At 38.8% G+C, this 26511-nt stretch overlaps 1 protein-coding gene across 1 annotated transcript in view; it reads left to right on the forward strand.

The window, feature by feature from the left end:
* cacng2a (calcium channel, voltage-dependent, gamma subunit 2a) overlaps nt 1-24134 on the forward strand; it is an 83360-nt gene extending 59226 nt beyond the window's left edge. The window contains exons 3-4 of the mRNA XM_016245784.1: nt 17250-17390; nt 23087-24134. Of these exons, the coding sequence (XP_016101270.1) occupies nt 17250-17390; nt 23087-23631 (686 nt within the window). The 3' untranslated portion in view covers nt 23632-24134. The remainder of the gene's footprint in view (nt 1-17249; nt 17391-23086) is intronic.
* The last annotated feature ends 2377 nt before the right edge of the window (nt 24135-26511 follow it).

Consider the following 26511-nt stretch of genomic DNA (forward strand, 5'->3'; position numbering starts at 1 on the left):
CCACCACCACGCAAGGAGCTGAAGCGAGCACCGCCGCTTCGGGAGGTTCTGCAGCATGCGCCGCCACCTCTGGAGAAACTGCAGCGGGCACCATTGCTTCGGGGAACACAGCAGCAAGCACCACTACCTCAGGAGATTCTGCAGCTTCAGCCTCCACCTCTGGAGACCTAATAGTGGGCGCCGCCACCTCTGGGAGTTCTGTGGTGGTGTATGCAGCCCAAACACACCAAAAAGCGATCCCCATCAGGGGAAACACTTCAGACAGAGGAATTAGTTCAGGAACAGAAGAGTTAGAGGGAGTAGGTTTGGGGATACCAGCTGTGCGTGCAGACACCAGTGGTGTATCCCTCATACTAGATACCAGACTGGGATACCGAAAGACTGACCTTGAAGATCTGGGTGCAACAGACAGGACATGACAAGACTCCTGACGATCAGCTGTGACGTGACGTGACTATTGACGATCAGCTGTGGCGTGACGTTACTCTTGACGATCAGCTGTGGCGTGACGTGACTCTTGACGATCAGCTGTGGCGTGACGTGACTCTGGACGATCAGCTGTGGTGTGACGTGACTCTGGACGATCAGCTGTGGCGTGACGTGACTCTGGACGATCAGCTGTGACGTGACTTGCCTCATGACGATCAGCTGTGACTTGACCTGACTCATGATGATCAACCGTGACTTGACTGAACTCAGGGAGATCAGCTGTGATTTGACTGGACTCATGAGAATCAGTTGTGACTAGACTTGACTCATGGAAATCAACTGTGACTAGACTCATGATGATCAATTGTGACTTTACTCATGATGATCAACGTTAACTTGACTTGATTCATGAAGATCAGCTGTGACATAACGGGGTGCTGTTGTGTCCGCCATTTTGCGATCAGGCTCCGCTGTAGCCACCATTTTGTGAGCGTACTCTGGTACAGCCACCATTTCAGTCACAGACACTTTGTCGTGTTCTTCCTCCATGACACCCACAGTAAACAAAGAGTCAACAGTCAACAAAGCATAATCCATAAACTGAGCGAGAGACGAACGTGGACCCTCGCCTCTAAGCTTAGACCTAAGAGGTCGATTAATGCCATCACAAAAAAACTCCATCAAAAGACAGTCCGGTAAATCTGACTAGTGCGCGATTGCTAAGAATTCTCTAATATAGTTCTCCAGCGATCGCGGGCCTTGTTTAAGGGCTAATAATATTCTTGCAGTGTCCATACCTGGCCAATGTCCACTTGAACAGCTGCTGGATCCTTGTGTGGCCGAGTATTCTGTAACAGGGCAGGCGAGACGTGAGACGTGCGGATCCATGTGCAAGCTTTATTTAAAGCAGAGAGGTCAGAAACACAGGCAGGGTCGAACAATGGCAAACAGGTATATGGCGGGCAAGACACAAGAATAATCCTAGGGCTAGCGAAGGTCAACGATCGGTGAACAGGATCAAAAGGGTGAGCCTAGAGGGATAAATCCAGGAACACAGGAAAAGGTCCAGGCATGGGCAAACAGAGTCCAAACGGCAAAACGACAGGGCAATCCAAAAACAAAGGCAGCGATATATACACGGGAAAACAGGCAAGGCAAGACTAGACTAAACTAAACTAGGAACTAAGAAAAAGACAAAACTAAGACAATAAACAGGCTCCGTATAGCAGCTAACATTAGGAGAGTGGAAAACGTAGAACAATACTAGAAACCAAACAGGACATAAACATGGAATGGCTTGGTAAAGTAGCTACCACTTGGAGAGTGAAAAACGCTAGACAATACTCGGCAGTGAGAGAGAGGAAGTCCATGGCTTATGTAGCATGTCTGATTGGATTCAGCTGTGTGTGTGATCAGTGCATTCAGCTGTGTGCGTGTAATCAGTGCAATGGTTGATGGGAAATGCAGTCCAGGGTGATGTGTAACAGTCTGTGTGGTGTGAGAGTCAATGTAATGGGAGAAGGGTGACCTCTGATGGCAAACAGACGGAAGTTCATGGACCGGATTCGTGACAGTTATAATATTTCGTAATATTACTGTTCTTACTGTATTTTTGAGCAAATAAATGCACATAAAATATAATAAAATGTCAAATGTAATGGTAATTTTCTGCCAGGACATTATCCAGTAATTTTACGGACATTTCCCTTAACCCTAAAACACAACACAATGTAGTGCAAATTTCAAAATACAGATAAAACAGGTAAAAAACTAAATACGGAAAATTCCTTCATATTAATAGTACAACAATACATTGTGCCCTATTTTTATGATTTTTTTTTTTACAGTGTAGCCTTGGTGATCATAGGAGACTTTTTTCAAAAACATGTTGCCGACCCCAGAGTTTTGAAATGTAGTGTGTGTGTGTGTGTGTGTGTGTGTGTGTGTGTGTGTGTGTGTTCATCTCAAATATACTGTCTTAGTTTGAAAACACCTGCTCTGACATAATCAAAGACAGAATACTAGAATTATATGTATGTATTCAAATCCACCGTACCTCAAAACATGTATCCGCAGTTTGCATGAGAATGACACTTCTGCATTAAAATACACTGAATAAAATATTTCATCGTATCACAACAACAGTACACTACAGAATTTCACAAAAGACAAAGAGTTTGTAAGTTTCAGAAACAAAGTGTTTTGTAGTTGTCATAGATGGTGTGGACCTCTGAACCTACATGTTAACTATAAGCAGGCGCTCTGGAGTATCAGTGTCTGTACGGCTCTTACCCTCACGGGCACGCGGTGTGGCCAAAACTGGCTGTGACTGGATGACCCAGACACACACACACAGACGCACACATTCTGAAACGCTGGCCGATAAAATCAATGAGGCTGGCCGAACAGCAACGGGTTTGCATGTGCGGAGGCTGCAGGAGGTTAGCTCAAGGCAGAGGATGGACTGGTGCTATAGTAGACAGCAATAAAAGAAGAAGACACCGTCCGGCATCACAGCATATGGCCTGATGGCTGGGGCAAGCGGGGATTTAGTGAATCCTCATTCCCATTGTGGAGCACATGCCACTGAAGCCTGAGGCACTAGGCATAGAGCACATACACACAAACACACACAAGCACACACACATGCGAGTCCAGGCCACTGCCTGTGTCACCTGATATGACATCGCTTAGCCTATAGAGAGGCCACACACCCAGCCGAATGGCCCATGATCATAATAGCAAAGGCCATGCTCTGCATTATTGATATATTTACACCACAGTTGTCCTGTAGGTCATGTGAATTGCATCACTGTGTACTGTACCGGATTCCCAGCATTACCGGGGCCGCAGCAGCTGCTCACAGAGCTTGCGAGGGTCGAAATATAGGATGATCCTGCATATTGTGATAAAGATCAGTGGAGCTCAATGGAAATAGGTGAAAGATTTTGTAATAATTTTGTAAAGGAGACTTAAATAAAGTGGGTATAGTGAGCAATCTGAAATGATATGGGTGTTTTAAGGCATTAGCGGATATGTAATGGTCTTGAATGGGCAGATAAAACACTTTATTGTAACTGAAAGAGGTAAACACACAGGATATGATTGTGACAGGGACTTGGAGTAATTCCAAGTTTATCTATTAATTTAATGATTTCTAGGCTAGTAATGAGGGAAAAAAAGTTGTGAGGAGCTGTAGGGCCCGTTTCACACTAGCCTTGTTAGCAGCACATTTTTTCAGTGCAGAATCTATTTTTGCTGGCCTGTTCATACTGAATTAAAGTGACAGTACATTGTTCATGGTAAAAAATAAACATGGTTGACAAAAAAAGGAGCAATTTCACCATAAAAGTATGTAAGGCAAGTCTACTGTGATTCACAGTCACCATATGCATGAAGAGAAAAAAAAAAACAAAAGGCACTATTGTACCAGTAGTTGCAAAACCCACAAAAGCATGTTTAAATGATTTAAACTACAAGTACAGCTTAAGCTGAAGACCCATGTTCACATACACACTTCTACTTAGTGGTTCTCAGCTAGTAGGTTGGGTCACAGCTCTGTTTTTAATAGCTGGGGGAAAATAATGCTAAATGCAAATAATAAAATGCAGCTACCATATAACAACATAAATAGGCTTTCAAAAGGAAGGATAAACTGCTTCCCATATACAGTATTGTATTGTTAATGTCACTGGCAGTGCAAACTCTTTTGCTGCAAATTGTCATTTTGCATTTACATGTCACTTGGTAAAACAAGAAAAATTTGCCAAATGTCATCATGGATAGGTTGTGTGACATCCACTCATGCTTGAAAACCATTCATTTCTATTTTAAAGAGAATTTATTTTGACACTACAGGTATTTAAGATTTTCAAAGATTTTCATACTTTTCATGTTGGGTCGCCACTTAAAGGGATAGTGCACCCAAAAATGGAAATTCTCTCATTATTTACTCACCCTCTACTCCCTCCAGTTTCTTTCTTCTGCTGAGCACAAAGGAAGATATTTTTAAGAATATTGGTAACCATAGAATTTTTTTGACTTCCATAGCATTCTTTCGCATACTATGGAAGTTAATGGCTATACCAGCAACTGTTTGGTTAGCAACATGCTTCTAAATATCCTCTTTTGTGTCTAACAGCTTATGAAGAGTAGTCCATAAAATGTAGCATGATGAAATTTGTGTCTGAAAATTACATACATTTTATTATTTTGATTTTTTTAAATGATTTTATTTGAGAACATTACCAAACAGTAAAATCTATCCAGTAACGTGAAAGTTGAATATATGAATTATATTAGTAATGATGACACACATGGGGCACAAATAGCAGTTTCCTGAAAAGGACCATGAAGCACATTTTTATAGCATTTATTGATGTTTTTGGTACTACTGGCAGGGACCCGTAGATTGTGGACCAGAGCATGTGATATAGAGCAGAGTGATGTCATCGTGCATGCAGGGACTACAGATACACATCAGCTTCTGGAGCTTTTACCCTCATGTGCTGTTTGGAGTGGGCTGTCTTGTGTTCTGCTTATAATTGAGGTAGTTCCTAAAGGGTTTTCACTATAATTGTGTTTTCTTGAGAGCAATACTCACCGCTTGCTTAAAATTAACAGAAGTGTGGACTGCTTTAATGCACAAGTACTGTCAGTGTGATTGTGTCTATTCGCACTTACTCAGAAATAACTGTGACAAGAGCTTTAGCTGTGTTGAGAGAAATTGCATTTTCACTGACGAGATTTTTTTAAATATGTAACTATATATATATATATATATATATATATATATATATATATATATATATATATATATATATATATATACACACACAGTGGGTAAGTGGGTAATTCAGACCCCCTTATATATATTTAAAAAAGGAAACTATTTAGCAAGGATGCATTAAATTGATCAAGAGTGACTGTAAAGACTTTTACATTGTTACAAAATCTATACATATATATATATATAGTAGAGCTATAAAGAGATTGAAAATGTTGGGTTGGGTTGGTGCAGGGAATTGAATATACTTCACATTTAAAGACTTTTCAGATTATTTTCTGAGTTTTATGTGCAAAGTGCATAAAAGCTAAAGCACAATATGCAAATTAAAAGCAGCACAGCTAAAATATCAAAATAATATTAAAATAGACTAAGTAGACAACCAACATGACCCATCTATCTTAGCCTCTCTAACTGTGCAAGCAAACAACTCTTATCGTTTTTTTATTTATTTATTTATTTTTTGAGTGTCCTGCCACAAACGTTGCAGACTATTTCAAGTTAAAAATAGTCCAACTTTTAAAAACCAGTCACAAAACCCTTGCTTTATGTTCCCTTCTACTGTAACCTGTCTAGATGCTATTGAATGCAAACCGTTCAGGCCCATTTAGGTTCAGATGATCCCAAAATCAACCTAATTATAGAGTGCTGCCTTAAGACTGATTCATTAACTAGTTTTCAGACAACCCACAGACTAGTTGGTTTTGAAAAATATGTAATTTTACATAAATTTGTATAATGACAAAGGTATGACATAGGTATTACAAGGAGAAGGTGACTTTTCAGGACATTACCCCATGTCCCCACTTTTCAAAACGCTTATAAATCACACAGAATGGAGTATATTGAAAATCTGAAATAGCACAAAGTCTCCTGTAAGGGGTAGGTTTAGGGGTAGGGTTTGTGTAGGGCAATAGAATATCCGGTCTTTCCAGAGAGGGCAAGATGCTGGGGCAGGGCTAGATTAATAAGCGTTTGTAGTATTCAACCAATGTGCCTGCAAGCTAAAGCACCTGATTAGCATGACCCTGTCCTGCACATCAGCACATTCAAGCCTGTGGGAGGCTGATTAAGTGTGAATGCAAATTTTCTTCCACAATGCTGTCAATGAGCGTGAGAGAGAGAGTGAAGGAATGACTGAGAGCAATGGATAGAATGAAAGTTCAAAGACAGCCACTGTCAAGAAGAAAGTGCGTGCATTCATGTGAGTGTGAGAGAGCAATATGCCCCATGTGTAGCAGCTCAAGCAGTTGGTCACATATTTCATACATGCAGTAGGGCTGGTCCGAATACCATTTTTTGAGCTTCGAAGCTTCAGTAGTAATCAACACTGAATATTCGAAGCTTCTCTCTAACATCATGTCTACAACGGACGCGAACGGCGCGGCGAGACAAAATACTATAGAACTCATTATAATCAGTGATGCTGTCTACACTGGATGCGGCGCGTCGCGACACGACAAATTCCCGACAGAAAACTGCTGCTGCGTTCTATTTATGACGTATTGACACAAATTTCTAATTATTTTCAATGATCGCAGTGCGCCTCGAGCAGGCAGGGCTTATATGCTCCGAGAACGGACACTGCACTAGTGATACAAAACACACAGGTCTGTTAAAAGCAATACTTTTAACATAGACAAATTATTATTAATTTGGACTACTGTACGTTTTTTTATGACTGCCATATTCGCAAGTGTTTTCCAAGCAAATTAAGTGCACCTTTTTATCATGTGTAAAATTACTGATTAACATGGCGGATAAAAGCAGCTCGTTTTTTTTTTACACCAACAATATACAATTGGCGTACTACTTACCGAACTCAGGTGATTTTTCAAACTTGATGTGCTGTTACGGTAGGCCAGTTTCAAATCGCATATTTGGCACACTGCCTTTGTCTTGTCCTCACTCAATTTAAAGTGCTCCCACACAGCTGAGGTTTTCAGCATTTTTGTCTTCTCTTCCAAATGAACTGAATCATCATGAGCGATTCATATTCAAGCGCGAATGAGAACCGTTTTGCGGGGGATGCCAGGTGTTCGAAAGAAAAAAAATAATATTTGAATCTCAAAATCGAATATTTTGGTCCAGCCCTAACATGCAGCATTATGAGAGCATATCTGTGAGTTGGTAGGTTAAGCTGCATTCAAGAGATAAAAGATAGCATAGCCCAGTTTACCCCTGTAAAATATCAGACCTTGATGGGAATGGGAATGTTATCAAATAGCATTCAGAACAGAAAACTAAATCTGAAGTCCTGTGCTTTAAAAGCCGCTCATCATCATGTGTAAGTCACCCTCAAGGGTCTGCTCGAGCCGGCAGCATTTTGACCTTTGCTTCCGTGACCTCACAGATAACCAGGAACCACCGCTATGATCAGATCTCCCTCTCTTGACTGATATAGGACAAGAACCTCTGTTCACACCCTCTCATCCTCGCTAGCCATTAGCAGGGCAAGAGGTGAGAGTGCTAATTTGGCCCAGGCCATTTTTAGCTGTGGCAGAGACTCTGGGAGTGACCGGACATTCTCCATGCACTGTGCACTACAGTGTCAATGCTGAAAGCATGAGGGTTGTCTTTTTGAAAAAGGGCTACTTTACAAAAAAATATTGTATTAGACTGCTAACAGAGTTATGTGACATTCGGAATTGAATTGAGAAAGACATTTAAATTTGAAATGCATTTGAATTGGGGTAGCCAACAGGATGCACAACTGCAATTCACATTTGAACGTAAGGAAGTAAAATTAAAATGAATTGAAATTCAAAGAAACTGTAATGAATGTATTTGTTTTTTTACTATGGCCAAACTTTAAATGCTGGCATGACAAAGCCTGATTGATTGATTGATTGATTGATTGATTGGTTGGTTGGTTGGATTCCACTTACTGAATTCAAATTCCAATTTACCTTCCTGTTGTGTGTGACTAATTGTAGTCACATTCTAACACATGAATTGTGAAAGAGATTCAAGTCTTTAACTGATTTTTTGACTGTTCCAGCAAAATAACCATAATCCTTACTAATATCAAATCTATAAACAATAAAATCCTTGCAGAGCTTTAAGAAGCTACTGTGAAAACATTGTAGAACTGCTAATAAAAAGGTATCAAGTAATCATTCAGCATTGTGGTATATAAATATTAAATCGCCATGGTATTTTCTGATTGCACACAGCTCAGGCCCAGTACTTTTTTATAAGTGTAGATTAATTTTTACAGTGACCACTTTGAAAAGCATAAATGAAAGAATGGACTGGTAATATAACTTAAGCAATAGCCTCGACTGTGTGCAGCTCTGAGACTGAGAACAGCCTCTGATAAAAGCCCCAGTTCACCAACACAGAGCGCTTTAATAGAAGGCGGCATAACAAAAAACACTGCTGCTTTTTTCCTCTCTTTTCCTTGCTTCAGGCTTGACTTGCCCCTGACTCCTCTCTTCTCTTTGCCTATTCTACCATGTTAATAACAACCCCGCAGGCAGTGTTTCTGCCCCTGACAGACCCTCAAATGCTACAAAGGGCTTGTGTGAAAATTTCCCTGTGCCCTGTGCCAGTGACATGCTTGGGGAGTCTGGGCAGATTGCCGAAAGAGACGCGCTTACCCTGGGGCATCATTATCAGTCCAGCTGCCCAAGAAACCTCCATCCTAATGCCCACGGTTCCCAGTAGCCTCACAGTCTCACGTGCAGAGTATGGAAGACAAAGAAAATGCACATATTCATACATACTGTAAATTGACAAGCCTATGCGTTTGATGACATATTACAGACTGGAGCCAAAGCCACAACAAATGTGAAACATGCAATGGATGCAATTTATACAAAAATGATATGCACACCAAGATGAAACGAATATTCACAGGGCTAAATTGTAATGAAATCCACTCCTGTACACTAGGTGGCACTGACTGACAAATACATTTTGTCAGTTTACAACAGAGTTTACATGCACCTTTCAGCTTAGGGAATGTCAAAGTGAACATTTTAACATGCTTAATGGAATTATTTTAATACCTGTGAAAAAATATGCCAGATTACCTCTATAAATTGCTGGGAAAATCTTAATTGCTGTTGAAAAACAGCTGTAATTTTCTGTTAATGGAGCACATGAGCACTTGCAGGAAACACCTCTGTCTGGTATTTTTTAACTCATGTACATTTAATATTTACACATATGTATACCATTTAAAAGTTTGGGGTTGGTAAGATTTTTTAAGACTAGAAGTTATTCTCACCAAGGCTGCATTTATTTTACAGTAAAAACTGTAATATTGTATAAATTATTACAATTTAAGATAACTTATAATTCTAATATATTTTAAAATGTAATTTATTCATGTAATGGCAAAACTTAATTTTCAGCATAATTACTTCAGTCTTCAGTTTCACATGATCCTTCAGAAATCATTCTAATATACTGATTTGCTGCTCAGGAAACATTTCTTATTATTATCAATGTTAAAAACAGTTGTGTTGCTTAAAATATTTATGGATCGGAAATACATTTTTCCATGATTTGATGAACAGAAAATTTAAGAACAGTGTTTATTTGCAATATGATTTTTTTTGTAACAATGTAAAGTCTTTACTGTCACTTTTGATCAATTTAGTTTCTTCTTGAATAAAAGTATTTTTAAAGTTTTTTTTTTAATTACTGACTTGTAGTGTATATCACCAAACTTTGAAAAGAGACCTGGTCTACAAGGTTTTCATGAAATTCTGCAAAAAGTCAGTTTCAACTGCTCTAGATCAAAAGCTAATTTTTCATTGGTCAGTCTGTTTTCTTTAATGGACTAACCCAAAAAAAATATTTGATGACGGACGAATGTTTGTGCATGATGTAGAATAGAAACCCATTGTAACTATCTATTCAGAATCTTGTTTGCAGTGAAAATTTGCCAACAAATGTTCGGTCTCTGTGTGAAAAGCCCTCAGGCTGGTCAGTCTCTGGCTGTGATCAGTGCAGGGAGCCTGGGGAGAATCTGCTAAACTCTTTTCCTCCTCCAGAGCCTCTGCAGCCATTGATACAGTGCTGCTGCCTGATCCAAGAGGTCAAAGCCAAGGTCACAGAGTTGCGACTGTGCCGGCTGAAATTTTTATGTGTGAAAGTATATCTCTATGAGTCCACGTGTGTCCACAGGGCTGATTAGGAATGTATGAAGTCTGTGTGTGAGATTCACGCCATTTCTAGGAATGTCCACAACCTGTCCATCTCGGCCTCTCACTGACTGTATAGATGTTTTACTCTAAGAATGTATTACGGATTATTATAGGTATTCTGGTATTTTTGTAAAGTATATTCTGTCTATTAAAAATATCTGTTACCTTAAAGCATGAAAATGTTAGCTGAGACTTCCATTCACAGCAGCTGAAAATCAACACAGCATTCTGGTCTCTGAGGACACTTCTGTCACCTTCAAGCCTGTCGTTTTAAACGCTTGTGTCAACAATCAATAGATTTAGGTTATCGTCTTTTCCTTTCCCATTTTCACATCCTGCCTCACATCCTTTTCTGTCCCCTTTCCTCTTGCCTTATGGTGTCTTTGTGAATGAGGCTGATGGATGAGAAGGAGTGGTGTGTCCTCTCTGTGCTATGACTGGTCATGTCAGTATCCCCGGGTTAATGTGAGATTGGGGAGAATGTGTGTGTGTTTGTAAGAGAGAAAGAGAGAGATTTGGGAGAGGGTTGTTACAGGGCAAGAGGACCGGGGTCAGCACCCAGCACACCTTAATATTTAATCAGACCATTCCCAGCAACTCTACACCCTACAGAGAGAGGGATGAGAAAAAAAGAGGAAGACAGGATAAAGAGAACTTGCAAGGACATCCATCTAAAAAAAAACATCTCCTTTATTTAGTTGCAAATGCTGGGTTGTTTCAACCCAACTTTTGGGTTAAAATTTGAATGTAAAAATGTAACCCAACAGCTGGGTTAGTCCATATTTGACCCAAAGTTGGGTTGAAATAACCCAGCATTTTTTAGAGTGCAAACAGGGTCCAAAATTAACCTTTCTGATAATGGCAGCAGAAATTCTAATTCTAATGACTGTTTAAATAATTAAATGATTTAAATGAATAAAGAAAAAGAAATAAGAACAGTAAGAGAAATTCTAGGTCTAATTCTAGGAAGTAATCAATTTCAACTATTTGCAAATAGTATTTCATTTTATAATGTGACCCTGGACCACAAAACCAGTCTTAACTTCATTTGGACAATTTTAAAGGCGATTTTCTCAATATTTCGATTTTTTTTGCACCCTCAGATTACAGATTTTCAAATAGTTGTATCTCGGCCAAATATTGTCCTATCCTAACAAACCATACATCAATGGAAAGCTTATTTATTCAGCTTATTTATTTATGTAGAACTGGTTTTGTGGTCCAGGGTCACAAATATGCAGATGTTCACTATTGTTATTTGTATGCTGAATATTTTAAAAATGCAAAATGTTTCTTGTCTCATCACATTCAGTTATGAATTACATTAATCATGTTTCTCCTAGCATATTTTCAATTCAAAATGATGAAATTTGAGGGGGGGGGGGCTCTAGTAGTTTGTAAAACAACATCCTCACACTGTCACCGTTAAAACTGAAGCATTGCACTTGAATACTCAACTTCTGTAAACAATAACACCAGTCTTCTTTGATTTGATAGACCAATTTGGAGTAGATGTCACAGTCATGGCGGCAGAAAAACACTGGTAATAAGTGGAGGGAAACTGGTTAAATCCATGGAATAAGAGGAAAAAATTTATTGTTGTGCCTTTGGATGTCAGAATGGGAATGTAAATCATTTTTATAGAATACTGTTGTCAAAGACGCCATTTGAAGTTAACACAGACATTTAAATGGACAGACTATGGATTAAACCTGCTATGACTACCCAACTTCTAAGACATGAATTTGATTTAAAAAATGGGTCTACATAAAATTCACATATGCAGTTCATAGGGGACATATTGTATTAGCTACAGTTACAGCTATAAAATACTATTTAAACCTATAACATTTTACACAACATTTACCTATTTTATCTCACAATTCTGACTATTTTCTTGCTAATGCAAGTTTATATCTCCTAGTTCTGACTTTATAACTCGATTTAACTCAACAATTGCTAGTTTGTAAATTCTGAGGGAAAAAAGTCAGAAGTGTGGGATATAAACTCATGATTCTCAGCCCAGGGAAAAGAGAATGACGAGATTATTTTTTCAGAATTGTGAGATACAATCTCGGAAATGCGAGAAAAAAGTCAAAATTTTGAAATATAATCTCAAAATTACCTTTTTTATACTTTTATTCCATGGCTTCCATAGAATGCTACTGCTAACTGTAATTTTCTGCCACCAGATAAGCTCCGCCCACAAAAAAAACATCATCACTGTAGCGAATCAGCTCATGGGGAATTATGAATAATTAATCATAACTAGTTATAATTAATTATAAATATTTAGATCCGCTGTAGATATTTACTTGACCTCTCAGTGTCGACTGTCTGTCAATTCTAAGAATGTTAATTTCCTGGTTAAGGGAAATAACTTTCTTACTGTACAATTCTACACCGAGCTTGTAGCATAAATCTGCATGATTAAGTGACTCCAGTTATGAGCAAACAATGAACAACCTATTTGCAAACACCAAAATTGGTCTATTGGCCATGGCATACATTTTGACATTGACGAGTGCTGATAGACCACTGAGGCAGACCGGCCTAAAATGTAATGTAGTAATGTAGTGTAGCAGAGCAGTTATATCAGGAATATCAAATGTGGCACCTTTGTACCTTTTTTCTGAATATATATAATAAGTATATAATAAGTATTTTACTGACTTCTACCAAATTTGTCAGTCTGTCCATATTCACTATTTTTCCTTGCATAGTTGTTGTGACAAACAAATCATTCTCAGAATGGACCTTTGCCTTGGTAGCAAAGGAAGTGATCACAAGATGTACAAATGGCAATTCCTGGCTTCGTATGGTTTTACTAGTGGAACATCGTCGTGGGAAAAGAGAGCACAAGACACTGAGAATTAGGGACTAAATTGAGTGTATAGAGAGAAAAACAGAGGGAATGAGACCGATAGGAGAGGACGGAACAGAGCACAAGAAAATTTAAATGACGTTCATCACTTCAAGTGAAGTCTCGTTTAGGTTTCACAGAGAGGAAGAGAAGAACTGCGGCAAGTGCACTAGAAAAATATCACCTTATATAACACATGCAGCAAATGAGATATGGCCATTTAGCGCAGTGCATATTCAATGCATTTACAAAGTAAAATATTCCGAAATTAACAGTGTAGGATTTTGTATCTCGCGGCATTTTGTTCAACACTATGAGCTGAAATGCACCATAGTTGTTTTAGCAGTGAAACAAGCACGTTTGCAGTATAGCTGACTTTGGTTTCTCGTGTGATCTGCAGCAAATGGCACAAGTGCAGTGGTTTTAGGGTGGAGGTTAGGGCAGGACAGGAGGGCAGATGACCCTCTCAGGGGGAACTTCAGCCCCCACTTTAGCCAGCAAGAGTTCACAGTACTGTCATGCTGTCCACACATCAGCATTTACAGGAAAGGATAGAGAGTAAAGAGAGAGAAAAAAACTGCTGAGCTTGCACACTAGATGGAGTGGTGAAAATTTAACTAGCCTGATGAAAGCATAACTTTGCATGTGAAGTATTTTAAAAGAGAAAGAGACAGATTAAGGAGGAGAGGTAAGAGATGAGTAAGCAGTAAGAATTGAGAAAGACTGGTAATAGGAAAAGGACAGGAGAAAACGACGAGACTACTATATAATGAAAGCAGACTAAAGTTTAAAGTATACTTACATTTTGACATAAACACAGTATGTGTACAGCAGGATGCATAGCCTTTTAAAGTATTCTCCATTCTTCGCGAGCACAAGCGCTCGACACATGGAAAGTTTTTTTCCAGTGTCTGCACTATTTCTCTCCAGAAATTATGAACGATAAAAGTGTCTTCAGTTGCCTGAATCTCTTAACCCCTTGCGTCAACGCAGGTGTCTATTGTTGTTGCCATTTCCAGTAGTTTGTTGTTGTTCTATCTATAGATAGAAAAATTTGTCTGCACACGTACAGTATGAGTGTACTATGCTGATGATGAAATTACATCACATACACTTTAAGCTTGAAGTGGATAGTTGGAAAATAATTTCCTGCTTTGAAACAAGAGGTAAAAGTCCAAAGTTTGAGCAGCTACTAAAAATATTCCTCTAATCATGTCAAACTAGCAATAATAATATGGCACTCAAACATCGCAGCCCAAAATATAGGCATCATTCTTCCCATAAACCTATGAATGAGTTAGGAGAACTGTAAAGTGTATGAGTCATATGATATTGACAGTATTAACGTGATAGTTCACTCAAAGAATTATGAAAAAAAAAAATTTTTAAATAATTTCTCACCCCATGTCATTCCAAAATGATCTGATTTTTATCACAAAAGGAGATATTTTGAAGAATATTTCTACCTATTGAAACTTACTACATCAAAGCATTAGGTTGCACCATGTTTGATCCAAAACAACAATAAACACTACAGGTTTTTGCTTCAGTATGTTTCAATACATAGAAGTGCAAATTTCAGCACTATGGCAGAGGAAAGATTGCAAATGAAATGTGTCAGTAATTTCAAACTCAGAGTTACTGCATAGCTTACTGCAAAGTTACTGCATAGCTTTATAAGAATTGGAATATAAAAAAACAGGAAAAGTAAGAAGATTGGTACATACAGGTGCATCTCAATAAATTAGAATGTCATGGAAAAGTTAATTTATTTCAGTAATTCAACTCAAATTGTGAAACTCGTGTATTAAATAAATTAAATGCACACAGACTGAAGTAGTTTAAGTCTTTGGTTCTTTTAATTGTGATGATTTTGGCTCACATTTAACAAAAACCCACCAATTCACTATCTCAACAAATTAGAATACTTCATAAGACCAATAAAAAAATTTTTTTAGTGAATTGTTGGCCTTCTGGAAAGTATGTTCATTTACTGTACATGTACTCAATACTTGGTAGGGGCTCCTTTTGCTTTAATTACTGCCTCAATTCGGCGTGGCATGGAGATGATCAGTTTGCGGCACTGCTGAGGCGGTATGGAAGCCCAGGTTTCTTTGACAGTGGCCGTCAGCTCATCTGCATTTTTGGTCTCTTGTTTCTCATTTTCCTCTTGACAATAGAGAATAGAGAATCTATGGGGTTCAGGTCTGGTGAGTTTGCTGGCCATTCAAGCACACCAACACCATGGTCATTTAACCAACTTTTGGTGCTTTTGGCAGTGTGGGCAGGTGCCAAATCCTGCTGGAAAATAAAATCAGCATCTTCTTCTCCACCCTTCCTCCAGACTCTAGGACCTTGGTTTCCAAATTAAATACAAAACTTGCTCTCATCTGAAAGGAGGACTTTGGACCACTGGGCAACAGTCCAGTTCTTTTTCTCCTTAGCCCAGGTAAGACGCCTCTGACGTTGTCTGTGGTTCAGGAGTGGCTTAACAAGAGGAATATGACAACTGTAGCCAAATTCCTTGACACGTCTGTGTGTGGTGGCTCTTGATGCCTTGACCCCAGCCTCAGTCCATTCATGTTGAAGTTCACTCAAATTCTTGAATCTATTTTGCTTGACAATCCTCATAAGGCTGCGGTTCTCTCGGTTGGTTGTGCATCTTTTTCTTCCACAATTTTTCCTTCCACTCAACTTTCTGTTAACATGCTTGGATACAGCACTCTGTGAACAGCCAGCTTCTTTGGCAATGAATGTTTGTGGTTTACCCTCCTTGTGAAGGGTGTCAATGATTGTCTTCTGGACAACTGTCAGATCAGCAGTCTTCCCTATGATTGTGTAGCCTAGTGAACCAAACTGAGAGACCATTTTGAAGGCTCAGGAAACCTTGGCAGGTGTTTTGAGTTGATTAGCTGATTGGCATGTCACCATATTCTAATTTATTGAGATAGTGAATTGGTGGGTTTTTGTTAAATGTGAGCCAAAATCATCACAATTAAAAGAACCAAAGACTTAAACTACTTCAGTCTGTGTGCACTGAATTTATTTAATACACAGTTTAATACACAATTTGAGTTGAATTACTGAAATAAATTAACTTTTCCACGACATTCTAATTTATTGAGATGCACCTGTATGTGGTACTTTATAGAGCTTTTGTTTGGTTCATTAAAGCTTTCCTGCAGCTCAGGAAACAGTTAGGAAATAGCAGAGCATGGTGATATATGCCAGTGTCATGAGTTCAATTCAATTCCCTGAGAAAGCATGAAAATGCATACCTTGAATGCAATGTAAGTTGCTTTTGGATAAAAGCATCTGCCTAATGTAAATATAAAATGTCAATTTGGAGCTTGACACCTTCTAGTCACTGTGTGCTTTCAATGTATGGAAAAGATCCACATTAACATTCTGCAAAATATCTCCTTTTGTGTTCCACAGAAGAAGGAAAACAGGTCTAGAAAGACACGAGGATGAGAAAATGATAACAGAATTATAATTTTTGTGTGAACTATCCCTTTAAGCTACACAGACATCGAGTTGAAGAACTAATTGGTGAGTTGAAGGCTGTCTGTCCTAAAAACATTCATTAACACGTTCACTTGTCATTTCATGGCTCGAATAAAGCCAACTCTTCTTGAAGTCTCACTACGAGCATATTTTGTTAAAGCGTGTGTATGGCAGCATCTGTAAATGTCTCTGGTCCTGTTTAGTCTTGGAGTACAAGAGTGTTTGTGTTAGGTACAAGTGTTTGGTGAGAATCTTGACCTGGGATTGCTCTTCCCCAAGCATTTTAAAGGGTGTGGGAGCTGTTCACTCTACTGCCAAAGTGTTGATTGTCAGTAGTCACTGTGCTCAGTGGAGAACAGCTGCTACAATCACCACAAAAGACAGCTTTCTTCATCCATCTCGTTTCCTCTCTCACTGCCTTTTACACAGATGAATTCAACAAGTAACAGTCTAGAGTTCAAAACATCTTATACTCATCCCGCCTTCTCTCTCTCTCCATCTGTAGGAGCCGTACGAGCGTCTAGTATCTTCCCCATCCTCAGCGTCATCCTGCTCTTCATGGGTGGCCTGTGTATAGCTGCCAGCGAGTTCTACAAGTCTCGTCACAATATCATCCTCAGTGCAGGAATCCTCTTTGTGTCTGCAGGTGAGTCTATGGAATGAAGGAAGAGATACAAAAGTCCATGTAAACATACGGTACACTTGTAAAACCCAGATTCTTTTGTTTGCTATACAAATACCTTGTACACCTGGTTTCTACTAAAGCATTCAGATTTATTATAATTTCTGAGCAGTATTTGACCATTTTAAAACTTTTGAGCTCCTGTATGTCACTGATAAGCATCACACACACTCTTTAGAAATACATTATATTGCATAAAGCCCAATCAGGGCTCAACAGTTCAAGGACTTTTTCTGTTTGCCCACACATACCAGCAAATTTCTACTTGCCTACCATTTAATAATCTTTTTTATTATTATTAATTGAAGCTTGGTATTAAAATCGAATTCAGAATTTTACATTTACATGTACAATTTTAATATTTATTTTAAATGTATACATTTTAGATGTATTATTAGTAATATTATTAGTAATATTGTGAAATATTATTACAATTTGAAGTAACAGTTTCTTATTTTAATATATTTAAAAGTAATTTATTCCTGTGATGGCAAAGCTGAATTTTCAGCGGTCATTACTACAGTCTTCAGTGTCACATGATCCTTTAGAAATCATTATATTATGCTGATATGTTGCTCATTTCATAGTAATATTAACATTGAAAAGCTGTGCTGCTTAATATTTTTGTAAAAACTGTAATACATTTTTTTCAGGATTCTTTGATGAACAAAGTTCAAAAGAACAGCATTTAAAGGGATAGTTCACCCAAAAATGAAAATGTGCCTATTATTTACTCACCCTCAAGCCATCCTATATGACTTCCTTCTTTCAAATGAATCCAATCGGAGTTATATTAAAAATTTACTTTGATCTTCCAAGCTGTTTAATGGCAGTCAGAGGGTGTTGCAGTTCATCAGTCCAAAAGAAGTGAAATAAAGCGCATCCATCCATAATAAAAAGTGCCTCACACGGCTCCGGGGGGTGAACAAAGGCCTCCTGTAGCGAATCAATGCGTTTTTGTAAGAGAAATATCCATATTAAAAACGTAATAATCACTCTAATCTAGCTTGCGCCAACAGTTGTACACAGAAGCAGTTCCGGGAGGATGACGTAAGATGTTAGCATTGCGCACGGTTTCACGGTGAGTCTCGTGAAAACCAACCTTTGTTTACAGGAGCAAAGGATGCAAAGTTTCCTTACTTTAGCAAAGGAAAACTAGTCTTCTCTTGAATTATATTGAAATCCTCCATCATTGTTCTTTACAAATCTTCGTTTTGTACTTCTAATTTGTGAACATTGTTTTGATCTCTCCCCTGCACTTCTGCATTCGTCACTTCTGAGCGGCGCATGCGCAACGCCGACATCTTAAGTCATCAGCCTGGAGCTGCTTCTGTTTACAACAGTGAGCGCAAACTAGATTAAAATGATTATTACGTTTTAAATATGGTTATTTTTAGGAATGCACCGATACCGCTACTGGTATCGGTATCGGGCCCGATACTGAGCTCCTGTACTCGTACTCGTTAAAATGCCCCGATACCAAACGCAGATACCACACAGCATGTGATAAGTGCCATATTCAGACAAAGAAACACAGACAACAGACAGCAGAATGGAGTTATTCGAGATTAAAGATGTCTACGAAGTATATGTATACAATGAATATAAAACAAAGAATATATATAGTATTAATGCCTGTATAGCTGATGTGTGCGAGCTTTTAAGCAAATCACGCAGAGTGGATTGAGTGCTTGGCGGTGCAGATGCGCGAGCTTGTCGAGTGAATATCCCTTTCTCACAGACATCACTGGAAAGCTTGTAGTTCGGTCGGATATGTCAAAAAGAAGTAAGTAAAACAATGCACAAGTTACTTAATAGTAGGGAGAGAGAGCGAGAGCGCGCACTTCTGTTGTGTGATCTTTATTGATGTTCACTCACTTAGCACAAGCATCATTTGGATTAAAACTAAATCGTAAATATAAGACAATTTATAGGGGCATTCAGTATAAACGTCATTTATTTTCACCCTTAAGCATATACGACCTTCTGGCGAAAGTGAATCTAACAGCCTGTGTGAAATGCGCTAGGCTGTACTTCTTGTCCCTCTCATTCCACACCAGTACAAATACGTGTGCGAGGTGCGCGTGTTTTGCTTGCTTTAGTGTTTCTGCATTATATGAGTGGCTTTGGAAAATAAATCGCTGCACGTTTCAGATGAAAAAACGCGACTTCTATTTATGAAAATATCACAGTTAGGAGATTTATAGCGAGTAAAATGATTATTACGTTTTAAATATGGTTATTTTTAGGAATGCACCGATACCGCTACTGGTATCGGTATCGGGCCCGATACTGAGCTCCTGTACTCGTACTCGTTAAAATGCCCCGATACCAAACGCAGATACCACACAGCATGTGATAAGTGCCATATTCAGACAAAGAAACACAGACAACAGACAGCAGAATGGAGTTATTCGAGATTAAAGATGTCTACGAAGTATATGTATACAATGAATATAAAACAAAGAATATATATAGTATTAATGCCTGTATAGCTGATGTGTGCGAGCTTTTAAGCAAATCACGCAGAGTGGATTGAGTGCTTGGCGGTGCAGATGCGCGAGCTTGTCGAGTGAATATCCCTTTCTCACAGACATCACTGGAAAGCTTGTAGTTCGGTCGGATATGTCAAAAAGAAGTAAGTAAAACAATGCACAAGTTACTTAATAGTAGGGAGAGAGAGCGAGAGCGCGCACTTCTGTTGTGTGATCTTTATTGATGTTCACTCACTTAGCACAAGCATCATTTGGATTAAAACTAAATCGTAAATATAAGACAATTTATAGGGGCATTCAGTATAAACGTCATTTATTTTCACCCTTAAGCATATACGACCTTCTGGCGAAAGTGAATCTAACAGCCTGTGTGAAATGCGCTAGGCTGTACTTCTTGTCCCTCTCATTCCACACCAGTACAAATACGTGTGCGAGGTGCGCGTGTTTTGCTTGCTTTAGTGTTTCTGCATTATATGAGTGGCTTTGGAAAATAAATCGCTGCACGTTTCAGATGAAAAAACGCGACTTCTATTTATGAAAATATCACAGTTAGGAGATTTATAGCGAGTGGTTCCCTGCATTATTACAGCAAAGCGCGTGATTACAGTACTGAGCCGCTGCAATGGAGCAGCTCTACTGCTATTAAATTAAAGATGATGTAGGCTACCATAGAGAGAGAAAAAATGAACAGTGAAAGTAACACAAACTTGTAAAATACATTTTAATGGGCATAATTAAGTGTGAAAATAACAGAAGGTTTGGTTTGAAAAGTCAAACCAAAAATTATTCCGAGACCAGATATAATTTTTTATATTTTTTATACTAGTGGGTGCAGGACACTATAGCTCATTTATGTAAAGTGAGGATAGCAAAATAAACTAAACTGTGACAAATTATACCCAAAAAAAATTCTAAACTATAGCGAATAAACTGTGATAATGTGAGAAATGTTGAAGGTGTCTGATTAAACGTTGGTTTGACAGTATCTATTTGATAAATGAAGTTAACCAACTAACATTATTCATACTCTTTTGGTTTCTATACCCAATATTTAAAAAAAATGTACAAATGCAATGAAAATTGGATCAGTACTCGGTATCGGCAAGTACCAAAAATAAAAGTATCGGTATCGGGCGAGTACTGGAAAAAGTGGTATCGGTGCATCCCTAGTTATTTTTCTTACAAAAACACATCGATTCGCTACAGAAGGCCTTTGTTCACCCCCTGGAGCCGTGTGAGGTAGGGTTGTGCTGAAAGACGATAGTATCGTGTATCGACGATAGTCAGAGATATTGACGATAGCACGTCTTTGTCGATAGTTAAGACGATATTAGGCTCATTCTCCTATAAATGTATTAAATTATTATTATTATTAGGATTAATTTCTTATAAAACTTACTAAGATTACTATATCTTACTGACTACAATTTTTTTGAACGCAAGTCTATATATAAATGATGAAATTAAAAATATATATATTTTATCGTTTTCACAAATGTTTTTTTCTTTAAAGATAAAGTTTGCATTAGGTGCTGGAAATTATACAGTTACACAGATACTCCGAGATACAGTGGGGAAAAAAAGTATTTAGTCAGCCACCAATTGTGCAAGTTCTCCCACTTAAAAAGATGAGAGAGGCCAACATTATCAGAAAATAATGGTATACCTGGAAAAACATGACTAATTAGTTTGTCATTTTCAAACCCGTCTTACTCATGCTACCCCAAATTATTTTTAACCTCATCTAGCCTGTCAGTTTTACCAAGGTGACAAGTTGACGATCAGAATTTGCAACTAAATGTAAAAGAAAACTTGATGTTTAGGTTTGTAAGACATAATTCATACACCTGATCAAACTGTTTAAGATGTTGCACTGATCCAATAGGGTAAGTGACAGATCAGTCAACTAACATAAAACTCTCTCACAAGGGCCCTCAATACTGTTTAGCAGTGCAATTCAGTAAAACAAACATTTTCTGAAACCAACAGCTTTGGCCTTAATGCCCAGATCAGCACAGTATCACTTAGTCACAAAGTCTTGCACTAGACTTTTTCGAACAAGCAGCCTCAGTGCTATACTGTAGCCAGTTAGCAAGTCGATTTCTTTTTCTGTGTCTCTCTTTGGTCCAGATTCTGTTGCTAGGCTTAGAGAGGCCGTTTGGGATTAAACTCTAAAAATATGGTGTCCCTGACACACTTTCCCAGTGATCCATCATGGTGATTTCACTCTGTCACAGACAACTCCACCAGAGTGTGACTGAAGTCAGCAGTGAGCCACAGATCATGTTCCTGTGAGGTCACCCACTCTAGTCTCTGTTCTAAGCTCACTTCTTCACTCTGATCTCCTCATTTACTTGCTCACTCTGACAAATTAAAGCACTCAGCATTTAGTTTATGGCTAAGGGGTTAAGGATAGTGTGAAACTGACTGTGTTAACCTTACCATTTAGAGGGCAGTTACACTTTATTTTGTAAGGCATAGAGATGACAGTAAGATTCTGTCATCCTCAGCTACATCCAGGGTCTTAAATTAACTTTTTGCCATTCAATAGAGAATTTATCAGCTGTGAAAATCTATTTTCATGCTATTATTATTTACATTTTATATTTTTTTCTCATTAAATTTGGCTAAATTAATCAATTTCATAATTGTTTCATCCACAGTGCAGATCACAGAAATGATTAAACATCAAAGATAAACTTCTGATGATAAACTTACCACTGAGGTTTAATTTAAGACACACAATGTATTTGAATGTTTTCCTAGAAAACAATTTGTGTATCTTTATCACTTAAACCATGTATAATATTGCAAATCTTGTTTAAGATCTATTCAAAAACACAAACATTTATTCCGACAGTAACTTTGTGTTTCTGAATTAAAATTCATTTCAAGAAAATTCATTTGTTTAATCTTCAAATGTTGTGAACACAAAAAGCTCATTTGTCTTTTTTTTTAATCACTGAACAGCACCCATTAAACTTAGTCAGGGACTTTATATTGTTGGAAAATGATGGCACTTTTAGCAATTTTTATAAAAGGCACACAAAGACGTGTTGCACTCCCTGAAAAAAAAAAAAACATTTTAGGTTGTCACTGTCACTGTAAGGTGTCACTGCAGCGGTACCCTTGGGTTTAAAAAAATATCTCCTCTCTTCCCCACAGGCCTCAGTAACATCATTGGCATGATCGTGTACATATCAGCCAATGCGGGGGATCCTTCAAAGAGCGACTCCAAGAAGAACAGCTACTCGTATGGCTGGAGTTTCTACTTTGGTGCTTTGTCCTTTATCATGGCTGAAATGGTGGGTGTGCTGGCTGTGCACATGTTCATCGACCGGCACCGGGAGCTGCGGGCGGGTGCACGGGCTGCAGATTACCTGCAGGGCTCAGCTATCACACGCATTCCCAGCTACCGGTACCGCTACCGGCGCCGCTCCCGCTCCTCATCCCGCTCCACAGACCCCTCGCACTCCCGCGATGCCTCACCAGTGGGCTTGAAGGGTTTCGGGGCTCTGCCCTCCACCGAGATCTCCATGTACACACTCACCCGTGGGGGCGACACCTTAAAGGGTGGTCATGGCACCCCCACCGCCACCTACAATTCAGAGAGGGACCACAACTTCCTGCAGGTCCACAACTGCATCCAGAAGGACCTGAAAGACTCATCCCACACTAACACAGCCAACCGACGCACCACCCCCGTATGAGGCACAACCTCGCCCTATACAGATAGCAGTGCGAGGGAGACAGGAGCAGGGCAGAGGGGGGGCGGAGGCCCGAAATATTACAGATCAAACTTCATGTACCATGCGTTTTCACGATTTGGAGGAACCAAGAGGATTTTTTACGTTTCGATCAAAGACTACACATGTATGCATGATTTTGCCATTGACAAAATGAGGCTGGTTTGAAATGGAGAGAGGCTATAAAAGATATGCAGAAGGGTTTTTTTGGCCCGTGACATGGGAGCTGTAGCTTGTGGCATTGATTTGATATGTTTTTGTTAAGGAAGCATTTCACCACCCTTCGGTCTACATGGATCAGCAAGCTACTGCTCTCTCATAAGTCTTCTTCCTCTCTCCACTATATTCATCATATTTGTTTATTTGTTTATTTGCTATTTGCATTTAAAAAAAAGAAACTGTGAACAACTGCAGTAAGGTATTCAGTAAGACATAGCCCGGTCTGCAATCTCTTACAAAAGGTACAATATATATACATATAGTATATATATATATATATATATATATATATATATATATATATATATGTGTGTGTGTGTGTGTGTGTATATATTAATATATTAATTAAATTAACATAATAATCAAGACTTTTCTGAGGCAAAAAAGTGAAACCGCTGTTTGCTGGGTAATGATCTGTTGGAAAAGAGACTCTGTGTCGCTGAGCTGTGACTGTAGCCAGACGATGGACGAAATCACAGAGAATCTTCACTGCAAAGCTGCTGTAACACGAGACTGACAAAGACGTTCAACATTAGACAATTTTATTCTTTTAAAAGAACCTTCTCATCTTTTTCTCAGTCCCTGTTTGCTTCCTTTTTTTTTCTCTACTCTCGTCATGGGAGCGAACGACAGAAAAACAAATGAAAACCCCTTCACTGGCACGAGCGACAAAAAGGGGTCAGAGTTCGCTGAAAGACTCCAGAAACGACTGCCAAGACGAAAAAAAGGAAGGAGGAGGGGGAGGAAAAGAAGAGGATGCTGAACTCTAAATAAATACTTGCAAAAATGCAAGCGACAAATAAAGTACGAAATATTACAAGAAGCGAAGCTAAGTGACTCACGAATACAAAGATTAAATGCATGCTATAAATTTACAGCAAACCTGCTCTTGAAACTTAAGTTTTAAAGGATAATGATAATTATAAAGGGAAAAGCAATGTTAAAAAAAGTTAAATATTAATGTTTTGTGTACTCTTTCTGTTTTGGTTTTTATTACTATTAATTATTATTATAATTAATCATTATAATAATATACTTTGGTGATAAACCAAGCAAACAAATTATGACAAAACTGCTTTTTTAATTCTGAGTTGCTTCTTTGTATCCACGTGTATTTCTTTTACTCAATTTTTCTCAGAATCACACGCCTTAGCCATTTCGTATTTCTTTGGATTCATTTTAAACTTGTTGTTTTATTTGAAATGAAATCTAAAGGTGCCAAAACAGAATGATCCTAAACTTGGATGCATCAAGTCCTGATGAATAAACAGACAAACCCAAGGGGGAACAAACTCGCTGCTTCTCTGTGTTTGCAAACCCTCACGCACCTGACGAAGTCTCGAGCGCCATTCAAACCAGCAGGAAAGCAGGCCGTGTTGCGAGCGAGCACGAGGCTTTCCAAATGAGTCAGACGTGAGTAAGTAACAGTAGGGAAGTGAAGTAACAGGCCACGTAATTACTCATCTGTTCCAGGCTCTATATGTGGGAAACGGTCTCTTAAGAATGTAATGTATCTGTTGCGCTAATAATGAGTGTGAGTGACTCGGCATGTTTTGCTTTGCTCTGATGGAGCAAAAAGGGAAAAAAAGGATGTGGCGGGAAAGTGTGCCATGTTCCAGTGAACCAGAACACAGGTTTCTAATAAAACATGTGACCTACTCAAGTGTTCTCCTACAACTAGCATACTAAAAGCATCACTTTCTTTCCCGAAGACCTGCGCGTAACAGGTCCTGATTTATGCGTAGGACAGAATTGCTTCAGAGAGCAGCAAAGGGCTTGAGTTTTACTTTGGGAATTAGTTCATATAGGCTAAGCATAAATTCATTTTTGCTGCTATACATATTGGATTCATGCCTTCTTAATATATGCCGAAATCTGACTCGCCATCTATAAGCGACAGCCATTTTGTGAGTCTTCCCTTGACCAAGGAGGCAGAGAGAGTGCGAAATTACAACCACACACAAGCAGTGTTTTATGCCTTTTTCAGTTCTCTGAATTAAAATGCTTCCCTCATTCTCCCACTCCATGTATTCCCTCATCCATTTCCCTCCATCTTGTTGGGCCAACATGCTTATCCTTAATTTGCCTCCCCTGCACAATCTCTCATTTTCCTCTGTGAATCATCTACTTGCATACTACACCCCCTCCCCCATCTATCGCTCTTGCTTATTTCTTTTCCTCTCGCTCTCTTCTACATCTATCCTCCTCTCCGTTACACATTCATCACTCGCTCTGTCCTTTTTCACCTTCACCACAGTCCGACGTCTCTCGCATCAACTTTCCCATCCTTCACATCCGGCAAATCAAATTCTACCCCCCAGCTCCCGTTCTCCTCATTACAATATTGTAGAAAAAGGGAAAAAAAATCACCAGATTTAAACAGACTAATCAATCATCAGGTAATAGCCTCTTCATCCCCGAGATCAAGATTACCGGCTGATGAATGAACATGCTCACTCTTTAGTTTCCTCTAAATGAGCCGCTGTCTCTCAAACTATGCAATGGCAGTACATATTGAAGCAGCATGTTTGCTGCCGCTGCTCTTATTTTGACTGTGCTTTACATATTTGTGTTTAGACAGATATTAGTTCTCAACCGGGGGGGGGGGGGGGGGGGGGGCAGAGG

The sequence above is a fragment of the Sinocyclocheilus grahami genome, unplaced genomic scaffold (assembly GCF_001515645.1).
Source record: "Sinocyclocheilus grahami isolate Dianchi unplaced genomic scaffold, SAMN03320097.WGS_v1.1 scaffold768.1, whole genome shotgun sequence".
In the NCBI taxonomy this organism is placed as follows: Eukaryota; Metazoa; Chordata; class Actinopteri; order Cypriniformes; family Cyprinidae; genus Sinocyclocheilus; species Sinocyclocheilus grahami.